The sequence below is a fragment of the Setaria viridis genome, chromosome 1 (genome assembly GCF_005286985.2).
Source record: "Setaria viridis chromosome 1, Setaria_viridis_v4.0, whole genome shotgun sequence".
NCBI lineage: Eukaryota > Viridiplantae > Streptophyta > Magnoliopsida > Poales > Poaceae > Setaria > Setaria viridis.
Genome location: NC_048263.2, coordinates 9461976 through 9482990, shown reverse-complemented (window position 1 = coordinate 9482990; position 21015 = coordinate 9461976). Strand labels below are relative to the sequence as shown.

Below are 21015 nucleotides of genomic sequence, written 5' to 3'. Positions count from 1 at the left end.
ATATCTTTAGAAAACTTTTGGAAATCCTTCGCGTGTAAGCAGAGCCTTCTTCGTGTTCTTCTCGCCGAGGTTTCCATGCCGATGACGCATACGGTGGATGCTTGGGCCATGGGCCGGAGGAACCTCCTCCTGGCTTGTCTGTTCCGATCCGATCCAGGTCGCGTGGATTCCAAGCGGAGCGCCACATGCCGTCCGCGTGCGTGCGCGCCCCTCCCCGCCGGGAATATCTCGCCCACCGGCACGCGGCATATCCCCTTCCCTCTCTCTCTCTCTCTCCCTACCACGCAGCCACGTCCGTGAACACCGCCCATGCACCGCGCACCGCTAGCCCAAGCGCAGCTGCGCCTGATACGGGCCGGTTCCCCTGGACCATGTCCACCGACCCATACAGACAAATATCCGTGGGTCAGCCAACCAACCCGAGGTCTCGGTCCTTAACCCAACCCGAGTTACCCACCCACCCACCGCAGTTACCGCCCCACGAAAGAATCCAAAGCCCACACGCACGCAGCCCGCCGCTACCGCATCCCGCTGACAAGACCGGCCCACCTACACCCGGCCCACCCTCTCGTCACCAGCCTCCCAGCGCCCGGCCGGGCCGGCCTCGTCAGCGGCGGGGCGGCCGCGGCGGGCCGGGAGCGTCACGTGCTCCCCCTCCGCTAACCAGAGGCCCTAAACCCCGGTTCTCCTAACCCCACCGCCTCGGCCCCCAGGTTAGCCCTCCCACCGCCCGATCCCATCACGCGTCCGCATCCGACGGCCCATCCGCCCCCCGCCATGGATTTCCGACCTCCGAGTTGGCTATTTAACCGCCCCGGTTCTCCCCTTCCCAGATCACAGACATCCCCACAGCATCAACCAAAGCCAGAGGATTTCCTTCTGCCCCAACAAATCCCTAAACCCCTCCTCCTCGATCCCCACCGCCTCCCCACCCATGGCCTCGGCGAACCCGCGCGTGTTCTTCGACATGACCATCGGCGACGCCCCGGCGGGTCGCATCGTGATGGAGCTGTACGCGCACGAGGTGCCCAAGACGGCGGAGAACTTCCGGGCGCTGTGCACGGGGGAGAAGGGCGTGGGGAAGAAGGGCAAGCCGCTCCACTACAAGGGCTCCACGTTCCACCGCGTCATCCCCGACTTCATGTGCCAGGGCGGCGACTTCACCGACGGCAACGGCACCGGCGGCGAGTCCATCTACGGCGCCAAGTTCGCCGACGAGAAGTTCGTGCGCAAGCACACGGGACCCGGGGTGCTCTCCATGGCCAACGCCGGGCCCAACACCAACGGCTCCCAGTTCTTCATCTGCACCGTGCCCTGCCCCTGGCTCGACGGCAAGCACGTCGTCTTCGGGCAGGTCGTCGATGGCCTCGACGTCGTCAAGGCCATCGAGAAGGTCGGGTCACGCAGCGGCACCACCGCCAAGGCCGTCAAGATCGCAGACTGCGGCCAGCTCGCCTAGATCTGCTGGTGCTGCCGCCCTCCATCCCCCGTCGTCGAGTCCTGTATTGATTGTATCCCTCCGTCCCCCCTCCTCCCATCCGCTCCCGCTTCGCGATGAATAAGATGACGGTGATCTCTGAATCGCGTCGTGTCGAGTCGTTAATCGTGTGCTGTGCTGGTGGTGTGTCTCTAGGGTTTTATTAGGTGGTGGATCTGCGAATCCAATGGGTGATGGGATGGTGTCTCCGCCTAATTTCTGCTCGTTATTACTACTATGTGGTATGCTGATGAATTGATGATGATGCTACGAGAACTGAATGAAATTTGGCCTCGAATTTGCTTGGCAATTTCTTGTCTGTTATCAACTGCGATTGAGTCCTACTGAAGTTGTTAGCTTGGGGAATAAAGAAAAGAAGGGACTTGAACTCTGTTCAATTGTTCATCATCAGCTGCTCTGTTTAAAAACACGATTGAATGGTTGTGCTTATCTTATCGATCAAAGCAGCCACTTATCTGACCGACAGTTACTCTGAAGAAACTGTAATCGCACCCGGAGGAAAGTGATTGACTCCTTATCTGTTTTGGCTCCTGAAAGTACAAGCAGTGGCTGTCTGTAACGGCCGAGCCGAATTTGTTACTGCAGTTAGTACAGGCAGTCGCATATCATATTGTTTTTCCTGTAGGTACGGCGGTGGCAGTAGCTGTACCGTAATTCATTTTTGCTCCATCAGGTGAAGATAACAGTGATCCTCGCATGGCATTGTTCAGGTGACCATATTCCATATTCAGTGAGGGAGTAGTCACTGTACTCTGAATTTCCAGTGTTCCTCTTGTTACCATTTACCAAGGCCATCGTTGTTCCCCCACCTCATGATATCGTTTCTTTCTGAATACAACGATTTCGATGTGCTCCTCTTTCTGAAAGTACAGAAAGCGCCTGACCGACGCTACGGCCGAGCCGGACGGACTCCAGTTCGTTGGGGTATTTTATTAAGCTCACTTTTAAAGTTTGGAGCACTTTGCAGCGAAGAGTTTACCTGATAATAATATTGCTCCCTGACCCTGCTCTGATCTGCTCTGATTAACGGACGGGGAACAATTTGTTTTTTACTTTGTAGTAATAAAGAAAAGATTGGGGGCATCCCGCGAAAATCCCTTCCGGAGCTTCTCTACCGGGGAGGTGATCTGCAGTTACCGTTAGATTTAAGATCGATGGTGAGAACTAAAGTGAGGGTAGAAACATTAACAAGGGCCTGTTTGGATCCAAGGGTTAAAATTTAGCTCTGCACTTAGTCCAAAATTTAGCTCTTGGGATCCAAACAGGAGGGCTAAAAGTGACAAATAGCTAAATTTTTGGAGCTAAATTTTAGCCCCCAAAGAGGCCTAAAAGGAGCTAAAAGTGAACCTGGACCACAAATTCCACCCCTGCCCCCTTTCCTCTCTCCTCCGCCTCCGTGCCTTGCCCCTCCCGCACTTCCTCTCTCCTCCGCCTCCCACACGCCCGCCGCCTCCTCCGCCCCCCGCGCCCTCCGGCCGGCCGCGCCGCCTCCGGCCCCCCGCCTCCTCTAGCCGCGTACGCGCAGCTGCAGCTCGCGCAGTTCCCCTACGACGCGGAGGCGATCCAGTCTGCGGACGCGACTGTCGTCGCCGAGCTCACCAGGCTGTCCGACACCAAGCGCAAGTACCTCAGGGACCCGGCCGCCGCGGCTCGGGGTGCGGCGGCGGCGGGCCACACCACCCTTGCCGCCCACGCCGAGGAGCAGCGGTGAAGGGGAGAGGAGAGAGAGGGAGAGGAGGAGGAGGGAGGGCAAAACAGTCATTGTTTGATGAGGACTAAAATTTAGCCCATGGATCCAAACACCCCAGCAAAACTAAATTTTAGGAGCTAAATTTTAGTTCGTGAACTTTGGATCCAAACACCACCTAAGGTAATTATTATTTCCTTAATGACGTATTGACTTGTCTGTTTCACCGGCTCTCTCCCCCTCATTCGTTCTCTCTCTTTCTCTTTGCCCTCATTCCAACGGCCGGCGGCGACTGGCAGCGGCGGCGCACCGGAGGAGGCCGAATCCTCTCTCTCTCCGTTTTTTCAACGTCGCCCCCCTCCCCCATCTCTCTCCTCGAGCCTGCGGCGCCGGCGCACAGGGAGTTGCCAGCGGTCGCGATGGCGACCTGATCCCAGCATCTGGATCCATGGAGGCGGGTTCCTCGGTCTTCCCCACGCGCCACTGTGGAGATAGCAGGTCGAGGTGAGCCCTATTCTGGTCGAGGTGAGCCCTATTCTCTCCGGACAACACTGTGGTGACTAGCCTCCCTCCATAGAAGGACGGGGAAGGTCAAGATCTGCCCGGAGTGCTCATCCTTGCCGGATGCCCGGATCTGAGCTCCTCCTCGAAGAATCCGTTACAACAGCCGCTGGATGTTTTGATTGTTAATTAGGAGTATTAAACATAGACTAATTACAAAACTAATTGCACATATGGAGTCTAATTCATAAGATTAATCTATTAAGTCTAATTAGTTCATGATTTGATAACGTGGTGCTACAGTAACCATTTACTAATGATGGATTAATTAGGTTTAATAGATTCGTCTCGCGAATTAGCACGGATTCCGCAATTAGTTTTCTAATTAGCTCATGTTTAATCCTCCTAATTAGCATCCGAACATTCAACATGGCAATAGAGTTTAGCATTCTAGAGTTTAACACTGCGTCTATACATTTGAGCGTCAAAACATAAACCCACGCACAGTAACAGTTCTCTAGTCCCACATGCATTAACAGTTCCATGGTAGTACTTTCCTTCGGACGGTTGCTTGGGTCCCACCATTAGTCTCTCTCCGCACCGTGCGTGGTGGGGCAAATGCTGTGGAAGCTCGTGGTCGGGGTTGGGGTCCGGTCCGGCCCGGCTTGCCCGTGCGCGGCAGCCTGCTGTATTTTTGCTGCCTGCAACTTGCAACCACTGAAACACGGCACCTGCCAAGAGCACAAAAACTAACTACTCCAGTCAGTTTCTTTTTCAAGTACTAAAAAGTTACTGCTCCAGTGACAATACTACCACCACCGTCCACCAAACGCCCCCATCCAAGAGGCAGAGAGGTAGGTAGGTAGATTTGCTGCAACCAGTTGCTGCCTTCTAGAAGAGACGACCCGTCGTTCTCCTTGACGTCCCTGTTGCGAGCCTGGCTAGGCGCCCATTTTAGCTTATGAACACGCACGCGTCGGACTGTTACGACTTGTGCATCGTCGCGGCACGTCTCCGGTGTGACGCGAGTCGTTTTAGCAGGCAGTGGCTCAGTGCCAACTGCCAACCAAAACTAACCGGATTAACCCACAAAATCAGACAAAAAGGAAAAAGGGCTTTGGGTCGGCTGTTGTTTCACCAAATGGGCCGCAAGCCCATCACTGACTGGAGCACAATGGAGGAGTTGACTGGGCAACCTTTTTTTTACTTTCGCGCGCGCGAGACCACAGGTCCGGCAGATATATGTAGTGGGCTGTATGTACACAGTCGGCGTTGTGGACCACCCCCCGATCTTGGGCTTCTACAGCAATCAAAGAGTCATGCTTTGGTTGGTTCCCGACCGCGCGAGCGAGATGAGGGAGGATTAAGGAAATACTGCGTGGCCCATCGGAGGACATGCAGAGCCCAGCCCAAAGAAGAGAGGAATGCAGAGCCCGGCCCAGTAACGATTCGTGAGCAAAGGAAGGCCTCATCGCGAAGAAAAGAGAGACAGATCGATTAGCATGGGCGCATAGCACACTCCGTCTGACCGTCTCTGGCTCGAGCCGTCCACGCCCTGGAACTTCAGGAATTTTTACTGCTTGCACAACCGTTGTACTCCTACTCAGCAGATGAAAACTGCATGCTCGCTTCAGCTTATAAGTTGGTTGAAAAGTTGAAACGACTGATTTGTTGTGAGAGAAAAACACTATTTAGTGGCTAATAAGCTGAAGCGAACAGACCATAAAAGAAAAATCCGAACCATGTTGAATTTGCTGATACTGTTGTTTGACGGGCTGCATTGCCAATCCATACATACAATTAATGTAATCAATAATAATGGTCACTAGTGATATACCGATCAAAATCTCACAATGTTCCAGGCCGACAACCAGCTCATTTGCCTAAACCAACCTACACATGAATATGAATGGGCTTCAATTCCTTCCTCCTACACTCTCATCGCAAAACAGTTTGCGTTTAATTTAATTGCACTACTATATATTACTACTAGTAATCTTAGTATAACAAATACTACTTACTACTACTACAATGCTAGTGCTACACTGGCTAGTCCGATTCGACTAGCCTTGCCACGCTCAAAACTTCCGCGCGTCAATGGAGGACGCCGTCGTCGATCCTCGGTCAGCGCTACCTGCTCAGTGCTCCGTGGTCACCCCACGCGCCGCGGCCTGCTCGACACCAGCGGGCACGCCACCTTGGCCCGCAGGATCTCCAGCCGCCGCCGCCGCGCCCCCGCCGACACGGCCGCCTTCCGCATCGCCGCCTGCAGCTGCGCCCGCCGGTACCACTCCGCCGCCGCCGCTGCAGCCGCGGCCGCGGCCGCCTGAGCCTGCTGCGCCCGAGCCTGCGCGTCCTCCACCGTCGCCCGCGCCGGCTCGTTCAGGTCCAGCCCCAGCCCCAGCGCCGCCGCCGCCCGAGGATCCGCTGCCGGCGGCGCCTGCGCCTCCACCCGCGGCCTTTTCCGCGCCTGCTCCTGCTCCTCCTGCTCCCGCTTCACCTGCAAGAGCGACACGTAGCACCGCCTCGTCAGTCCGGCTTTGCTATGCTTTCCCCTTTTCACCTCGCTCACGTACGCATCGGCCATGACGACATGGCATCCAGGCCTAAATCGGGAAACCCATCGCCCAAAAGGGGGAAAGCCAATCACCGCGATGGAGATTCTTGGCACTCGTACTATCTATGGCCAATGGCGGCCGCGACGGGATTGGGAAATTTCCTCTCAGATTTTTCTCTCTCTGCGTGTGGCAACGGACGCTGGATCGGAAAGGTGCCGTCTTTCTCGGGGGAGTAGAGTTGGAGTGGTTGCCGTCCAGCCAACACGCAAGCGCCCCAAGAATTGAGCAGCAAGAAACCCTGCTGCGCTCGCCTCCGTGGCAATCACTAGTGCCCGATGTGGATGTGGATGGAAACTCGGAGGGTGAGGGAGAGAGAAAATCGCACCTTGTGCAACTGTTTCAGGCTCTCGTTCGTGCTCCTCGAGCTCTCCAGCCGAGCTCTGTACTCCTCGATTTGCTGTTTTTTTGAGGAGAACACCGGAACAGAATCAACAGCCGGGAATCAGCTTTTACAGTTAGAAACAAACCATGCCGAATTCTAATCGCTCCAGCTCACTAATCGCAAGACTAATTACGCAAGCAAGCAACCTACGGGGGTAAAGAAAAAAATCTAATCTCCCGAGGAAGAAGATAAGAGGAGCCGCTGACCTTGAGGAGATGCGCGTTCTCCTGGGACAAGCTCGCGACGACGCCTTGCTGCTCGTGCACCCACTGCGAACGGAGACAGATTAATTAGTTTCTTTTTTTTTCCAAAAAAAGGAATCGGAAAGCGAAGCGACCACGAAGACTAGCAGCAGTCGCGGCGGCGGCGGCGGGGGCGCGCGCGCGCAGATCTCGCGGCTGGCTCACCTGCTCGTGCGAGGTGGGTTTCTTGGCGTCCTCCTCCTCCGCCGGCGCGTCGTCCCCGCCGCTCTCCGGGTAGGCGAGCGGGGTGTTGGGGCTGGCGGCGCCGTCCCTCTCCGCGACCCCAGAAGCGGCGGTGGGGGGCGGGGCCGGGGCGGGAGCGGCGGCGGGCTTCTCCTCCGGCATCGACCGCGGCCGGCGTCGCCCCCACGAAGGGATCTCCGGGGCCGCCGGCAGGAGCCGCTGCATCCGCCGCCGCCACCGCCGCTCCCGCGCCCGCAGGACCTTCTTGAGGTTGCAAAGAATGTCAGCCACCTCCACCTCCTCCTCCGTGAACTCCTCCTCCTTCGCCTTCGCCGCCATGGGGATTGCGGATCTTATCCGGCCCGGAGGCGAATCGGGGAAGACGAGGCGCGCGGCGCAGCGGCGGCGGCAGCAGAGCAGCGCTAACGCAATGTGAGAGGATTGCTTGCCCGGCACCAGGCCGTGTGGTTTAATAGGGGCGGGCGCGCGGCGTGGCGCCACGTGGCAATGAGGTCGTGGGGATTGGGTGGCCGCGGGGATCGGGCGTGGAGGATGACATGTGGGGTCCAGAGGTCGGGGGCACGGGGTAGTGGCGCGGGGTGGACTCGCTTGCCGTGCGGGCTGCGGGCTGCGTGTGGGGCCCACCCCGGGTCGGCTGGCTCTCGGTTTCCCTTTGCTCTCCCGGTCTCCGCTGGATTTTCGGTTCGGTAGTGGTAGTGGTAGTGTACACAGCCCCCGGTTTAGGGTCTTTTACACATTCTGTTGGCCTTTTCATATACGAATATCATTCTTAGATTTATCTAAAATCATATACTCGTGATGAATTTTGTTTCACGGCAATCTAACCTCGATAACCGTTGCCAATTGCACGTTCATTCATCCTTCGCACCACTAGATACAAGAATAGTATTTTCAGCAGCAAGTAACATAAGAACTTAGCTGGGTACATTTAAATATATTGGGAATTTTGGTTTATTGTAAAGTGCGGTGTTAGGATCTTGTGATAAAAATGAGCGAGTGAGATATGACAAGAAATAAACTGAATGTTGCAACTTAGAACCGATCTTAGTGCAAGTTCATTCCAACCAATAGGAAAACAAACTGAAACACTATGTTCACTTTTCGCACATGTTTACGTCCATAGTATCAACCTTTTTGGAGAAACTCGCTACATGCTTTGAAGATATTATAGATAGTTGGTTTCAACACTTTTTATAATCATGAATTTTGTAACGGCAATCTCACACTTCGAGGACGGCACATTACTAGAGACATGTGACTCTATCCCTATATGCATTAATGATATATTCTTGGTGTTTAGGTAGCATGTATCATAAGAACTTAGCCAATTAGATTTCATTGATGTATACTAGGAACCGATCTATTGTAAAGTGCAACGTTGGGATTATGCAACAAAAACAGCGTGAGGTATGGAAATAAATAAGTTTGAGCGTTGCAAGTTAGAATCGACCTCGGTTCAAATCGATTCCGACCAATAGGAGAATAAATTGAAAGCACATGGTTCACTCTTCCAATGGGTTCAAAAGGAAACATTGGGATTAGCAACCCTTATTTATTGGAGAAGTTTAAACTTGAAGTCATCACCGCTGAAGTCATCACCGCTGAGTGTGCCAATGACACGTGGCACTAGCAGAGCATCATGTTGTCCATGCAGTCACGATGTTTTGAGCGAGACGTGAAAAGTAAGTACTTAGTTGTGTACATTTAACGAATACTAGAAAATCGATTTATTATGATAAAACAAGCAAGGTACAATGAAGTGGAATGTTGCATGTTAGATCTGACCTTAGTTCAATACGATTGTTCACTCTTCACTCGTGTTCGCAAAATAAAGCAGTTACTCGAGCTTGGGACACGAGTCATTGGGATCGATCAAGCTGATCACTGGGGTTGTACACCACCACACACACGGATCCGCAAAATCGCACGGCCACACGGTACGCCGCAACGCGTGCCTGCCCGGCCCACATGTCAGGCCGGCCTAGTAGCTCCCCCCGGCAACTCGCGCGTGCGTGTCACGTGATGCTTGCGGCGGCGGGCGGCGGGGGACACTGTTTGCTCCGGAGAAAGCCGAGACGGAGGCGCGCGACCGCCGCGACGTGCACGTGGAAGCAATGCTCGACTACCCAAGCACGCCGCCGGCGACTCCTCCTGGCCGGCCGGCGGTGCCACCGGACCTGAAATCCCCCGGCGACATCCCCCGCCACCGTGCGGTACTGGATCCCCTTCAGAGCCCTATGTTTACCTTCACTCGCAATCTTTGCAGTTGATTTCACACTCTTTCTCCTCCACGTTTAAACTTTTTAAACAACGATCGGAACGGAAAATGCTAAAACTGGAATAGAGCCTTTGCATTGTATTATGCAACTGCGCACGGCAATTTTTGTTAATTACAGTTCAGCCCCCAGTTCATCTCTAGCACAAATCTTCCCGCCAAGTTAAACACAGTAGCATGGATTCCTTTTCTTTTTTTGTGAATTCAACATCAGCAGCATCCCAGTTCTATATAAACTTTAGTATAGATTAGTAGTGCGTCTATCTGAGACAGTGACACTAGAAGGCTAGCTAGATCAGCCTGAGCTGCTGTGGCTGCCGGCTGCCGCCGCCGGCCTGGTACGGCGCGCAGAAGAGCTCCATCTGCGGCGGCATCGCCGTGGGAGGAACCATGGCCATCGTCGGCCGCAGCGTAGGCATGCCGTACCACGCTGCCGGCGGCGTGGCGTCCGGCCTCGGCTGGTACTGAGAAACATGGTACTGCCACATCTGCTGCTGCTGCTGAGTTGGTATCAGCTGATGGAGCGGCTTCATCATGGCTGACGAGCTCGCCGGAAGGCCCGGGCGCGGAGCGCAGCCCATGTTGCTCATGTACTGCTGCGGCATCTGCATGTTCACCCCCGACAAACAAGATATGTAAGAAATCAGACCTATGATCATCTTTAAGTTGGTAACAGACTATGATCAGCTCTCTGCTCTGTGAGATCCTGACGTGTTCAGAAGCGATGTGCAAACTGCACAGGAAGAACCTACCTGTTGGAGCGCTGCAGCAGGTGCTAAATTCCCTCTGTTGTAAGGAAGATGCGAGAACGGGTATGGCATTGGCCCCCGCGGTGCGATCTGAGGATGCAGATACTGAAGATGCTGCTGCTGCGTGGCCGGTAACGCCGTTGAAGTGGGCAAGTTCAGAAAATTACCACTGACCTGAAAGATGCAGCACAAGAGCTTCAGTTGAAAAGTTCAGAGGAATTCAGGTAGCAGTTTAGCAGCACAACAGCACAACGCTCACAATCTTTTGCCGACCAGCACTCATGTCGCACAAGCCAGCGGATGGCTGAACCGGGACCCGGACGTCGAAGTGCACGGTGTAGAACTTCTCATCCCGTGGGTTGTTGTTGTTCTTCTGCATGGCAGAGCCGTCTGGAGACCTTGAAAACCGGTCGTGTGGTCTTTCCTCCGGTTTTACTTGGTTCTGGGGTGCCTTCTCCTTGTTCATGTGCATCTGGATCACATGGCTCACATAGACATGGGTGATGCTTCTCTTCCACGCTTTTGTTGAGCCGACATTTTTAACCAGTGAATGCTGCAGATAAGACTGTAACATCTGTCAGCTAAATATTCAGAGTTGATTTGTGGGGAAAAAAGAATATTCAGTGTTTCAGGTAGCTAGATTGTAGTTCGACCACAACAAATGCACAAAAGGAAAATATGAAAGCATCCACAATTCGATCGTTTGAAGATGAATTTTTGGAATCAACTGAGGTCATTCCTGTCAAAGTTGTTGAATAAGAAAATGGAAGTGTGTAAGCACAGAATAAAGGAGATGATATGGACCTTGCCCTGATTTCCAGGTGCAATAAATTTGGAGGCTTCAGAAATAGTATTTTTGTGAGCAGCTAATTTGCTTGAAGAGGGCCTGAAAAGAGACATACATCTTCTTAATAACCCAACTAATATCTCTAGGGGAAAATATGTTATTGGTTTAAACAGAAAATTACTTTATTAAGTACCCATCTGGGGTATGCGGCAGTGGAGTCTGGACCAGAGGCACAATTTCTGACAAAGTAGCGACAGATTAGCAGATTGGTAATGATAATAACAACAATATTTAGAAAAATGAATTAAGCTGTTATGGCATTCTATAATTGTAGGAGTACCTTGTGTGCTGCTATTCTTGGCGTTTTCCCTCTCATGTGGTGCGATATCAGATTTATTAGAATTTACCTGTATAAAAACCATTTTGAGGAAACCATGAAGTAATAGGACTAAACGGAAAGTACATCAGTACTTTCAGACAGATAACAGTGCAGTACCAGCCAAAGAGGAGCCTCTGGTTTCTGTGCTGGATAACTTTGGCTATCATCAAATTGCACTTTCTGCTGCTTTAGCGTGCTACAAACAGAAATAAACATGAGAATGCAGTTTACATAAGGACAGGATAAGGGACCAGAGGGCATCCATGAGCAGTTCTGTACCTGTTATTGGAAGAGTCTTTAGACGGGCTTGGCAAATTCACAACAGTTCCCTGCATTTGCTCATTTTCTGTTGACGGTGGGTTTATGCTGCTGGATTGATCTGTAGCACCAGGCACTGGATTTACATATGGAATGCTGTTGGTTCGTCCCACTACTTTATCTATGCAGGTAGCTTGGCTAGACAAATCTTTAGCAGCACTTGGCAGTATGACTATTTCGTCTCCCTCCTTAGTAGCTCCTGCAGGGGCAATCACACAAGAACTATTAACATTTTTCTAAAATTGTAATATTTAGTATGATAATATAAAAAGTGCAGACCAACCTTCTGAATAAGAAGTTGAAGCAACATTTGTGTTTGAGGTATCTGCTGTAGCCTTGTCAGCCGTGAGCTCACTAAGAGAGGGTATTTGAGATAGGGACAACAAAACGTCTGCGATTACCTCCTCCTCTTCTGTAAATAACTGCGAAACAAGAATGTGTATCTCACCTTCAGTTCTCAGCCTTGTGTCATGAAAAAATGATGAAATCATTGCAGCAGGAAAAAAAAAATACCGAGTTTCCATTGAATCTTGTTTCCTGGCCGATAAAAGAAATTTGAGCACTGATAGCTGAAAGATGACGTCTCTTTTTGACATGCCGAGATGATGCAGAAACAAATCGACCGACTTGCTTCTTTATGGCTGAAAGTAGGAGGGTAAAAGTTGAAATATTATCTTTGAGCTTAAAAACCCCAAATGAAACTACGCATGGCATTGTCACAGTTTGCAACCAATTGCACCATAACACATTGAAAGAGACATTAGTCGAATATTTAAGTACCACGAACACATAACCTCCTAGGTTAAGTTTAGGTAATCACTAGTAATTATTCCCTGCCTGACAATACATGGTAGAAAGCAATTAACATATTAACAATGTGTGTTCACTTAAACTTCAAAATTCGTTCAACCAAAAGTAATAGTATTTTTTGTCGTTGATACTTGTAAATAAACAAAGACAGATAAGGAAGGCAAAATCCCTTTTCTCCAGTCATGTAAAAGAAGAAATACAGTGGTTAATTGGTACCTGATCTTAATTTTCTTGGAACTGGAGGATCGACAGCATCACACTGCTCACCTACCTTTGAAACAGCAAAACGAACACAAAGATTAAACATAAGAACAGAAAGCAAATGACTGAACATGGGCAGGGTACAGGGCCAAACAACAAAATACCTTTCCAAGGTTCCTCACTCTTTTCCGACTAACCAGGCTGCTGAAGCTGGCTGTAGACAGCGAGCAGAGGACTGCATCATCGTAGACTTCATCAGACCCCCCTGCCCCTACCTTGCTGTTCATGTCGCTGTTGCTTGATCTCCACTTCAAGGACTTAGCCTTCAATTTCTTCTGCCTCAATGCCAACTTGAGATCTCCGCCTTCACTCTCCTTTCCATTACAACCTGGAGACAACACGAGATGGCAATTGACGTTACAAACCACGCGGTAATTTAGGAGTTAAATCAGCTAAACACAGTTTTGAAAGAGGTTTCCTAGCTAATTCGGAAAACAAAAAAGAACACTTGATGTCATCCAGGATAAAACTATATGCTGAAAAACAAGACAGCTATACAGTGGATCATACAGAACTAAGCTACATGATTGCAGTACCCAAATCTGAAGAACTGGAGAGAAAAACTCCGAAAGTTGCATGCGTTCACGTTTCATCAGGCTGTGTGGATCTATGTTCCATAAGGAGAATCTGTGAAAAGGACCGGAAGCTGTAGCTAAAGGCTAATGAAGGCTTGCGTGCATATCTATCTACACGTAGGCAGTAGCCAGTAGGTGACAAAGCGTTACGACCCAGGCCAACATCACCATATCTCGGAAATTTCTTCACGAAAACTTCACCGAACCGAGCCACCCGAAACCAGAAAAATCTGGAGCAGCCCCACAGGAAAGAAAGGTTTCTCGTGGCCAAGGATCACTAGGAACACAACCCACCACGTCAGAGCAAAAGGAGCACCACGACTAACCCAAGAAGGCAAAATTCATCGTATGGTTTTATTACATCTACTGCTAACTCTTTAAAATTTAAGCTTATCAATATCTATACTATCGAAAACAATTCGAGAAGAATTTGAGCCACTGTATACTCATCTAGTACCGTAGTACGACTGACAATTGCTGTGGTGGTCTCTACCCAACCCCTAGTAGGCTATAGAGTACCTCACATGGTAGTACCAGCTCGCTAGGCTCTAGCCAACGCTCCTGAGTCATAGATGGATTAGCTTAGTCCTGTCCAAACCAATAACAAACGGGCCAATTTTCCAAGGAAAGAAAAAAACAAAGAGAAACCTTAAAACCAATCACAGGAGCACACTATATCAAGGTGAGCAGTGGGGCCCAGCGCCCCCACCAGGGCGAAGAAAAGACCAAAAAAGTTTTGATCTTTCGAGGGCGCATTAGGAAAAGATAAGGGGCATTTTGGGGACGACAGAGATGGAAAGCCGCAGAGTTAGTTCAGTTCACTGTGTGTGTGTGACCATCTGTTCTGAAGATCGGGGAGAAAATGAAGCACCAATGCTTATTTCAAAGAAACAAAAAAGAAAAGAAGAGAGAGAAGCATCAATGGAACAGCACGCGTATACCACCACCAGCAGCAGCAGTTGGAGGGGACGGAGAGGAGCAGCCACTCCTTATCGCGTGTCTCCTTGCGAGCTGCCCAACCACCAGCTTCTCCCTCTTCTCCATATCCACCATCCAATCCAAAAAGGGGGCTCGCTACTAGCTCCAAAAAGATCTCACAGCTCTCTATCTCTCTCTGGCCTCTTTTATCTTCTTCTATCTCTAGTCTCTACACAGTCACAGTGCACACAAGAAATGCTGGGAGAGAAGGGGAGATGAGGCATGGGCGGATAGACATGGTTAGGGCAAAGTGAACAACATCTGGGGCTTGCTGTGACTGGGACAAGGAGACAGCATCTAGAGGCCAGCAGTATATTGGAAGCAAAGGCGGCAGCAGGAAAAGATAGGATAATAAAGGGGATAAAAAAAAACAAGCTGCTGATGCTTGGTCCTATGAATGCAGAGGAATCAGATACCGGGAAAGGCTGATGGAAAGGTGGTGAGATGGAAAAAAAAAAGAATGGAATTCTTTTTCTGGTGGTCTTTTCTTGCCTGAAAACGATTCATGGATCTTTAGACCCCCACCCCCACACCCCCAAGAATCTAAAAAGTCTAGTGCATTTCCAAATCTTTATCCAGATCCAACATATAAAATCTTTCCTGAACCTCTTCAGAGGAAAAAAGGAAAGGAAAATCAGATTTTGATCCCGTTAGCTGTGAAAGCAGATGATGATAACTTCTGACACGCATGCTCATACCTTACCCAAACAGAAGAAATGAGATGATGATAAACTCTACTTTTTTGGGAGCAAGTTCATATCATAGGGATCGAATTAAGCCCCTTTGTGAATCGTTACATTTGACCCCAAATGCTAGGTTCTTTTTGAAGCGGTAGATTCCATAGCAACTGCCGAATTACTCCCGACAGATAGATACCTGAGGTCCCCATCTTCACGATGGGCCGGCATGCAAGCAAAGTTCATCGAACAAAAAGGGCAGGAAAAGAGGAGAGCGAAATTGGAGTAGCAAGCTGCAAGAATTAAGAGGAGGAAAAAGAAGAAGCTGCAACCGTCGCTTGAAATCCGCGCACGGTTCCAGACTTCCATCCATGAAATCGCAAGAACAGAGTACACGAAAAACCGAAGCCTTTTCCCCCCAATCCGAAACTGAAAACCCCAAGCGTGCGAGCACACGAAGAACACTAACCTCCTCCTGTCTGCATCTCCTCGAATCGTTCTCGCAGCCTTGCAGGGGCACGAAGAGCAGCCGCAGCGGCAGCAGCAACAGGGGGCGGCGACGAAGACGCCGGGCAGGGGAGGAAGAAAGCGGCCGGCTGCAGGGGAAAGGGAAAGCGGCATGCGAACAAGCACTTCTCCTTTGTCCTGCCTGGGTGTTGATGAGGCACTGCAGCAGCAGGGAGGTCGGAGGTGGAGGAATTGAGGGAGGAGGAAGAGGGTGAGTGTGTGGTAAATGCGAGGCGAGGACGAGGGGCAGGCGCTGCTGCGGCGTGCTGCGGGGAGGACGTGGCCCTTTTTGTTGGCCGCTTGGCGTGGGCGCAAACGGAAAGCTGCAAGCCCTTGCACTTGCCTAGTTGCCTTTGTCCTAGAGCCTGCCTCTCTCTCTCTCTAGAGCCTCTCTCTCTCTCTCTCTGGAGTCTCTCTGTAGGACTGACATGCGGGATGGTGATTGGTCTCTCTGGAGTCTCTGATTTATCTGCTGCAATCAAGAGAGGCAGGCTACGAACATGAATTCCATGCATCCACCACCTTCCATCTGCTTTTTTTTTTAATCTTTGAGATGCATCTGTAAAGCTCCTGATCAGCCTGCCTGACAAAGAACGAAGCTGCAGTAACAGGCATAGTGATTTTGCTCTCATCTCATCTCAATTCTCATCTTCATCGCTGTACATGACATGCGTACCCTTCTCCTCCTCCTGTACTGTACCGCAATCTTCCCATTGAAGGCGAACATGCAGTGTTGGGTTCCTCCTCCAGTTTCTCCTCGTGAGCTTGCGTTAACAAGCATTCGCAAAGCACCATGGTTCACTTCACGCGTGGTTCGGTTGGTAGCTCCTGCACAAGCATTTGCAAAGCAAAGCACCATGCTATCGCTTGCTGTCTGGAACAAGAGACCACAACTCCTGAAAGCCAGGGCAAAAAATGCACACACTTTTTGATGGTGTCAAGGGTGTCTGGATACACATCCTAAAGTTTAAGTACTCATCACATCGGATATTTGATACTAATTAGAGTATTAAACATAGACTATTTACAAAATCCATTGCACAGATGAAGTATAATTCGCGAGATGAATCTATTAAGACTAATTAGTCTATGATTTGACAATGTGCTGCTACAGTAAACATGTGCTAATCATGAATAGGCTCAATAGATTCATCTCGCAAATTAGTATAGGGACTTTGCAATTAGTTTTATAATTAACTCATATTTAATTCTTCTAATTCGCATCCGAATATCCAATGTGACACTGCTAGTACCCTACGTTAACCCACTGGTAATTTGCTTTCTACGCTACTAGGCTCTCTTCTCGTTTTATCAATAGAATTTCGTTGTAGGTGTCCAATTATCCATGGTGTGCCTTTCTGTAATGCCCCGTACGGCACATCAGTAAAAAGGCAGGTGTGATGTGATGTGCACTGCATGCTCAGGCAGGACAACAAGACAAAAGCGTTGCGGCAGTACTCTGGTCAACAGGGTCTGTTGTTTGCTGATGCTCAAGCACAAGCACAATGGGCCGGGCCGTCAGTGATGGGACCATACATTGAGCAGTACAGTCCTTTCTCTGGCTCTCTCAGCTGCTCTCCCCTTTCTTCCATGACGCATCTCTCTCTTTGCTGTGCCTGAAAACTTCAGTCGACTGTTTGGAAGATGCATTGAACAGCAGCATTTTTTTCTCTCAATATAAACGGATTATTATCCGGCCTATTTATAAGCATGCACTAGCAGTGGTACATGACCATCAGATTATCAATACGTGCAATTAACCGAAATCGAATGAATTCTCAGCATTTCTTCGACCTCTGGGCCCATTTTCGTGGCCCTGCCGGCCCAAGACCATCGGGCCTGGCATCGTTTCACTACAAACAGCCAGGCAGGCTTTTCTAGCAGGCCCATCGTCCTCCTCCTCGCTCGGGGTCAAAATTAAGGCCCAGCCCAATGTCGATCCCAAGCCCAAGAATGGATCGCGCCTTGGCAACTTGATTGAACTCTTGAAGCGCCGCAACGGAGGAAAGGATATGCTTGTCCTCCCCGTGTCGGCCTGCCTCTCACTCGCTGGCGACTGGGCCCCGCCTCCTTCCCTAGCACACGCCGCCTCTAATTCTTCTCCCTCCCCCTCCTCCTCGTCTTCCTCGCCTCTGCTGCTGCTGGGGTTGCCGTGGAGCGGCGGGGGTTCCATCTCCGCGGCCTGCTCCTCCTCCTCCCGCCGCCGCGCCGATTCCTTCTTCCCCCGGTAAGGAACCCTACCTTGCTTGCGTGGATACGGATTCTCTCGCGCTTAGTTAAGACTAGTTCGTCCGTCTGTTGCTTTGAATGTGAGCAACCCACGCAAATGTTTCGCCCTCCCCATCCACTTCGGCGCGGGTTCCTCTGCTGCGTGGTACGGCACTAGTCTAATCTAATCCATCCGTCCGTCCTTGCTGTTCTTCCTCTACTGCGGTTGCTTCCTCAGAGCGCGCGCGCGAGATCGATTTGAGTTGACCCTACTGGATAGGATGCATTAGGTAGCAGGATGCCTTCTTCCCTGAGCAAGTGCTAGCGCGAGCAGTTTGTTTTTCCAAAAAATAGTTTGGGGGTTCAACCGTGCCCCACGTGAACCGCCCTGCCCCTACCCTTTGTGGCCTCTGCTACCATGAATCCAACTCTAGCTGCTAAAGGGGGACCCGTGAAGTATGTATGAATGGCTACAGGCATGATTGGATGATGATTTCTGAATGTGTGGTGGTTGCAGTATTGAGTTGGATAGAGGCCTATTAGTTACTGGTGTATTAGCCGCATTCATTTTATCTGCGTTTGCTGCTGTGGGGGGATTCTGTGGACGGATATGGCGTTATCTCTGCTATCCTTGTTCATTGATTTTGTTTTTATCTGTTTCTAGTAATATAATGGATGTTTAATTCACAGCAGGGCTCAAGATGATCGGTTCAATCATTACCGGAGCTCTAACGTAAGCATTGGCCTGACCCTTTTTCCTTTTCCATTCATTGCGATGGCGCAATGTTTGTGGTCAGACCTGTTTGATCTACATTTTTATGCGTTGCAGACTTGTCCTTGGATATGCATACCCAGCCTATGACTGCTACAAGACGGTGGAGCTAAACAGGCCTGAGGTCGAGCAGTTGCGTTTCTGGTGTCAGTACTGGTTCGTCGATTGCGCACCCTTCTATTTTAATGGGGAATTGCATATGTATTTCACTTCCATCTCATAGTTCATGATTTTTGCAGGATTTTACTTTCAGTTCTCACTGTACTGGAGAGAGTTGGGGAAAATTTCGTGTCATGGTAATGTCATCCATGCTCATTTTGTAGTCGCCATTTTTACTAACCTTTTAAAATGGTTGAAATTGGAGGAAAAAGCTTACCTGCTTGCTGATTATTCTGTTCTTAAACAGGTTACCTATGTATAGTGAAGCAAAGCTGGTATTTATTGTGTACTTGTGGTATCCAAAGACACGTGTATGGTATTCTGTCCTTTTTAATTTCTAATATATACTTTCCTCCTGGTTTGTTTGTAACAAAGTCTTGTTTCAGGGGACTGCTTATGTGTACGAGTCTTTCTTCAAGCCATACATTGCAAAACATGAAACTGAGATTGATCGAAATCTGCTTGAGTTGAGGACAAGAGCCGGTGACATGGCGGTTCTTTACTTCCAGAAGGTTGCAAACTATGTCCAGACAAGGTCCTATGAAATCTTGCAGTATATTGCCTCACAGTCACAGTCTCAAAGACCTCGCTCTCAGGTATTGCTTCCTTGCTTGCCATCTGTCTCTGGTATTAGAATTATTTCAGCAACTAGAATTGTAACTCATGCTTCCATTTCCTACAAGTTTCTTTTTCAACATACTACAGTTTTGTTGCTGGCACATCTAATTGCTGATGGACCAAATGGAGTCATAATTCATCTAGGTTGTGAGGTGTGACATTTTACCCTTGCTGGCGACTAGTCCTGTCATGTGAAGTTCTTTGGTATCTTTTTTATTTTTCTTTTTTATCTGTTTCCTTGATTAAGTCTGAGTCTAGTTCTATGACTGTTGAGTAAGTTTTTTTGAGCATTTAATGGTAGGCTGTGAATATTCTTCTGTGTGGATAAATGAATGCTTGATTGATGTGTTGCTCTGTGCTGGTTTTGTCTATACATAGTTTTGGTTATGCATTGATATTATGAATAATAGTAACATATCTAACATGTACCATTATCTGGAGTGATTGACTCTAGAAGCACTGATATCTACTTTACCATTTCATGATGCCATTTTCTGTTCATTCTATTGACGAATGATGTGTGTTTCATGATTGTCATCACATTATCAGTGGACCTTAATCATGTGGTTATGCTTGCTGGTGTCTGTACTGGATAATGCTCTACTGGTTCCAGGACTTGCATGATTATTTGAACCCAACTGAAGTTTACAGGAGATTCAGACAATTATTTAGGGCTGTGTAAGGGTGCCAGTTTACATACTTTTGCACATACTATTAACTTGTTCTCACTGTCTTTTCCATTCTGCAGGGACAGCAACAGCAGCAGCGCCCACCTCCACCACGGACTCGGCAGGTGAACCCTGGACCTCCACCCGTTCCCGCGCCATCAGCGCCTCCGATGCCACCACAGCCTGCCCAAGCCCAAGTTCCTCCAGCTCCACCAAGGGCCCCAGTTCCAGTTGCCCCTCCTGGTGCAGTGCCTCCTGCCCAGCCACAGCCACCACCTGCTCCTGGAGCTGCCGCCACCAATGGTCCTCAGAACACCGAAGCCATGCAGGTCGACCCACCTCGAGCATCCACGAGCGCCGCACCGCCATCACTACCATCTGAGGAGACTCTCATCGAGGAGGCGATCCGGCTGACGCGGGGCCGGCTCAGGAGGCGCATGGCCGGAGGATCTGGACCACCGCCGAGTTAGCATTGACCAAGGCTCATCTCACGCGTCGCTCTACAGACTACACTGAGCTGGTTCTGTTGCTCAACTGAAAAGAGATGGGGGGAACGCTGAGTTGGTTAAACAGATTTCAGTTTCCTAGCATTCGTTCCTACTGTGCAAACTGGAATCAGTTTGGTGTTGTTGCACGGCTCAAATTGTGAATAGATCCCAGGAACAAAAGTGGATGCTCATAGATCGGTCCACAGGATAGCACTAGGAAATGCGATTGGGCACATCTGTTGCAGACATGTCTGAACTCTGAAGTGGGCGGATGCTGCAGGTCTGAATACGTGTGCTCTGATCTGGTCCTTGAAGAACAAAAGATTTATTTGTACGCATTAGCAAAGATGATAGTAATGGATACTGTAGTTTTGAATCCAAATCTGAAGACGTTGCAGCACCAGCGAGTGGCTATGTTTGCATCCCCGGTTCGGTGTGGTGTGACCCAGCATGTGAATCACGTGCCGGCCTGGTGTTGCAGGCCACTGGAACCCATTGTTCTTCTACCACCGTTAGAATTTGTTATTTCTATGCGAAATATTTGAAGATGATAGAATAAAAAGTCGTGGTCGGGAAGGATATAATGGCAAAAGCCACTGGAATTATGTTATTAATTGGATGCCCTGATCCGGAGCTTAAGCATGAAACCGTTCG

General features: G+C 49.9%; 4 protein-coding genes across 13 annotated transcripts; 2 read left to right on the top strand and 2 right to left on the bottom strand.

Moving 5' to 3' along the window:
- The first annotated feature begins 822 nt into the window (after nt 1-822).
- LOC117864894 (peptidyl-prolyl cis-trans isomerase) lies at nt 823-1787 on the top strand. Its single transcript, XM_034748964.2, has one exon. The coding sequence runs from the start codon at nt 935-937 to the stop codon at nt 1457-1459; it is 525 nt and encodes a 174-aa protein (XP_034604855.1). The 5' UTR covers nt 823-934; the 3' UTR covers nt 1460-1787.
- Nucleotides 1788-5411: 3624 nt separating this feature from the next.
- LOC117852855 (uncharacterized) lies at nt 5412-7579 on the bottom strand. 2 transcript variants are annotated; one of them, XM_034735173.2, is made up of 4 exons: nt 7094-7578; nt 6893-6955; nt 6630-6701; nt 5412-6186 (listed from the first exon to the last, which is right to left on the bottom strand). In XM_034735173.2, exons 1-4 carry the CDS (start codon nt 7448-7450, stop codon nt 5839-5841), a joined length of 840 nt encoding a protein of 279 aa, XP_034591064.1. In that variant the 5' UTR covers nt 7451-7578; the 3' UTR covers nt 5412-5838. The 2 variants fall into 2 exon arrangements, with proteins under 2 accessions (XP_034591064.1, XP_034591144.1); XM_034735253.2 differs by lacking the exon at nt 6630-6701 and having other exon boundaries at nt 7094-7579.
- A 1880-nt stretch (nt 7580-9459) lies between these two features.
- On the bottom strand, nt 9460-15754 carry LOC117857246 (uncharacterized). 6 transcript variants are annotated; one of them, XM_034739791.2, is made up of 13 exons: nt 15411-15754; nt 12816-13039; nt 12667-12721; nt 12154-12281; nt 11924-12062; nt 11602-11839; nt 11440-11518; nt 11284-11350; nt 11125-11182; nt 10961-11042; nt 10416-10709; nt 10160-10330; nt 9460-10012 (listed from the first exon to the last, which is right to left on the bottom strand). In XM_034739791.2, the coding sequence occupies exons 1-13, from the start codon at nt 15424-15426 to the stop codon at nt 9698-9700; spliced, it is 1866 nt and encodes a 621-aa protein (XP_034595682.1). In that variant the 5' UTR covers nt 15427-15754; the 3' UTR covers nt 9460-9697. The 6 variants fall into 6 exon arrangements, with proteins under 6 accessions (XP_034595682.1, XP_034595671.1, XP_034595704.1 ...); XM_034739780.2 differs by having other exon boundaries at nt 10416-10721; nt 15411-15751; XM_034739813.2 differs by lacking the exon at nt 15411-15754 and adding an exon at nt 14231-14551 and having other exon boundaries at nt 10416-10721.
- A 1732-nt stretch (nt 15755-17486) lies between these two features.
- On the top strand, nt 17487-20764 carry LOC117833261 (putative HVA22-like protein g). Of its 4 annotated transcripts, none has more exons than XM_034712696.2 (8): nt 17487-17675; nt 18350-18389; nt 18486-18584; nt 18668-18724; nt 18835-18898; nt 18974-19183; nt 19271-19357; nt 19954-20764. In XM_034712696.2, exons 2-8 carry the CDS (start codon nt 18358-18360, stop codon nt 20341-20343), a joined length of 939 nt encoding a protein of 312 aa, XP_034568587.1. In that variant the 5' UTR covers nt 17487-17675; nt 18350-18357; the 3' UTR covers nt 20344-20764. The 4 variants fall into 4 exon arrangements, with proteins under 4 accessions (XP_034568587.1, XP_034568593.1, XP_034568615.1 ...); XM_034712702.2 differs by having other exon boundaries at nt 18347-18389; XM_034712719.2 differs by lacking the exon at nt 17487-17675 and adding an exon at nt 17770-17822.
- The last annotated feature ends 251 nt before the right edge of the window (nt 20765-21015 follow it).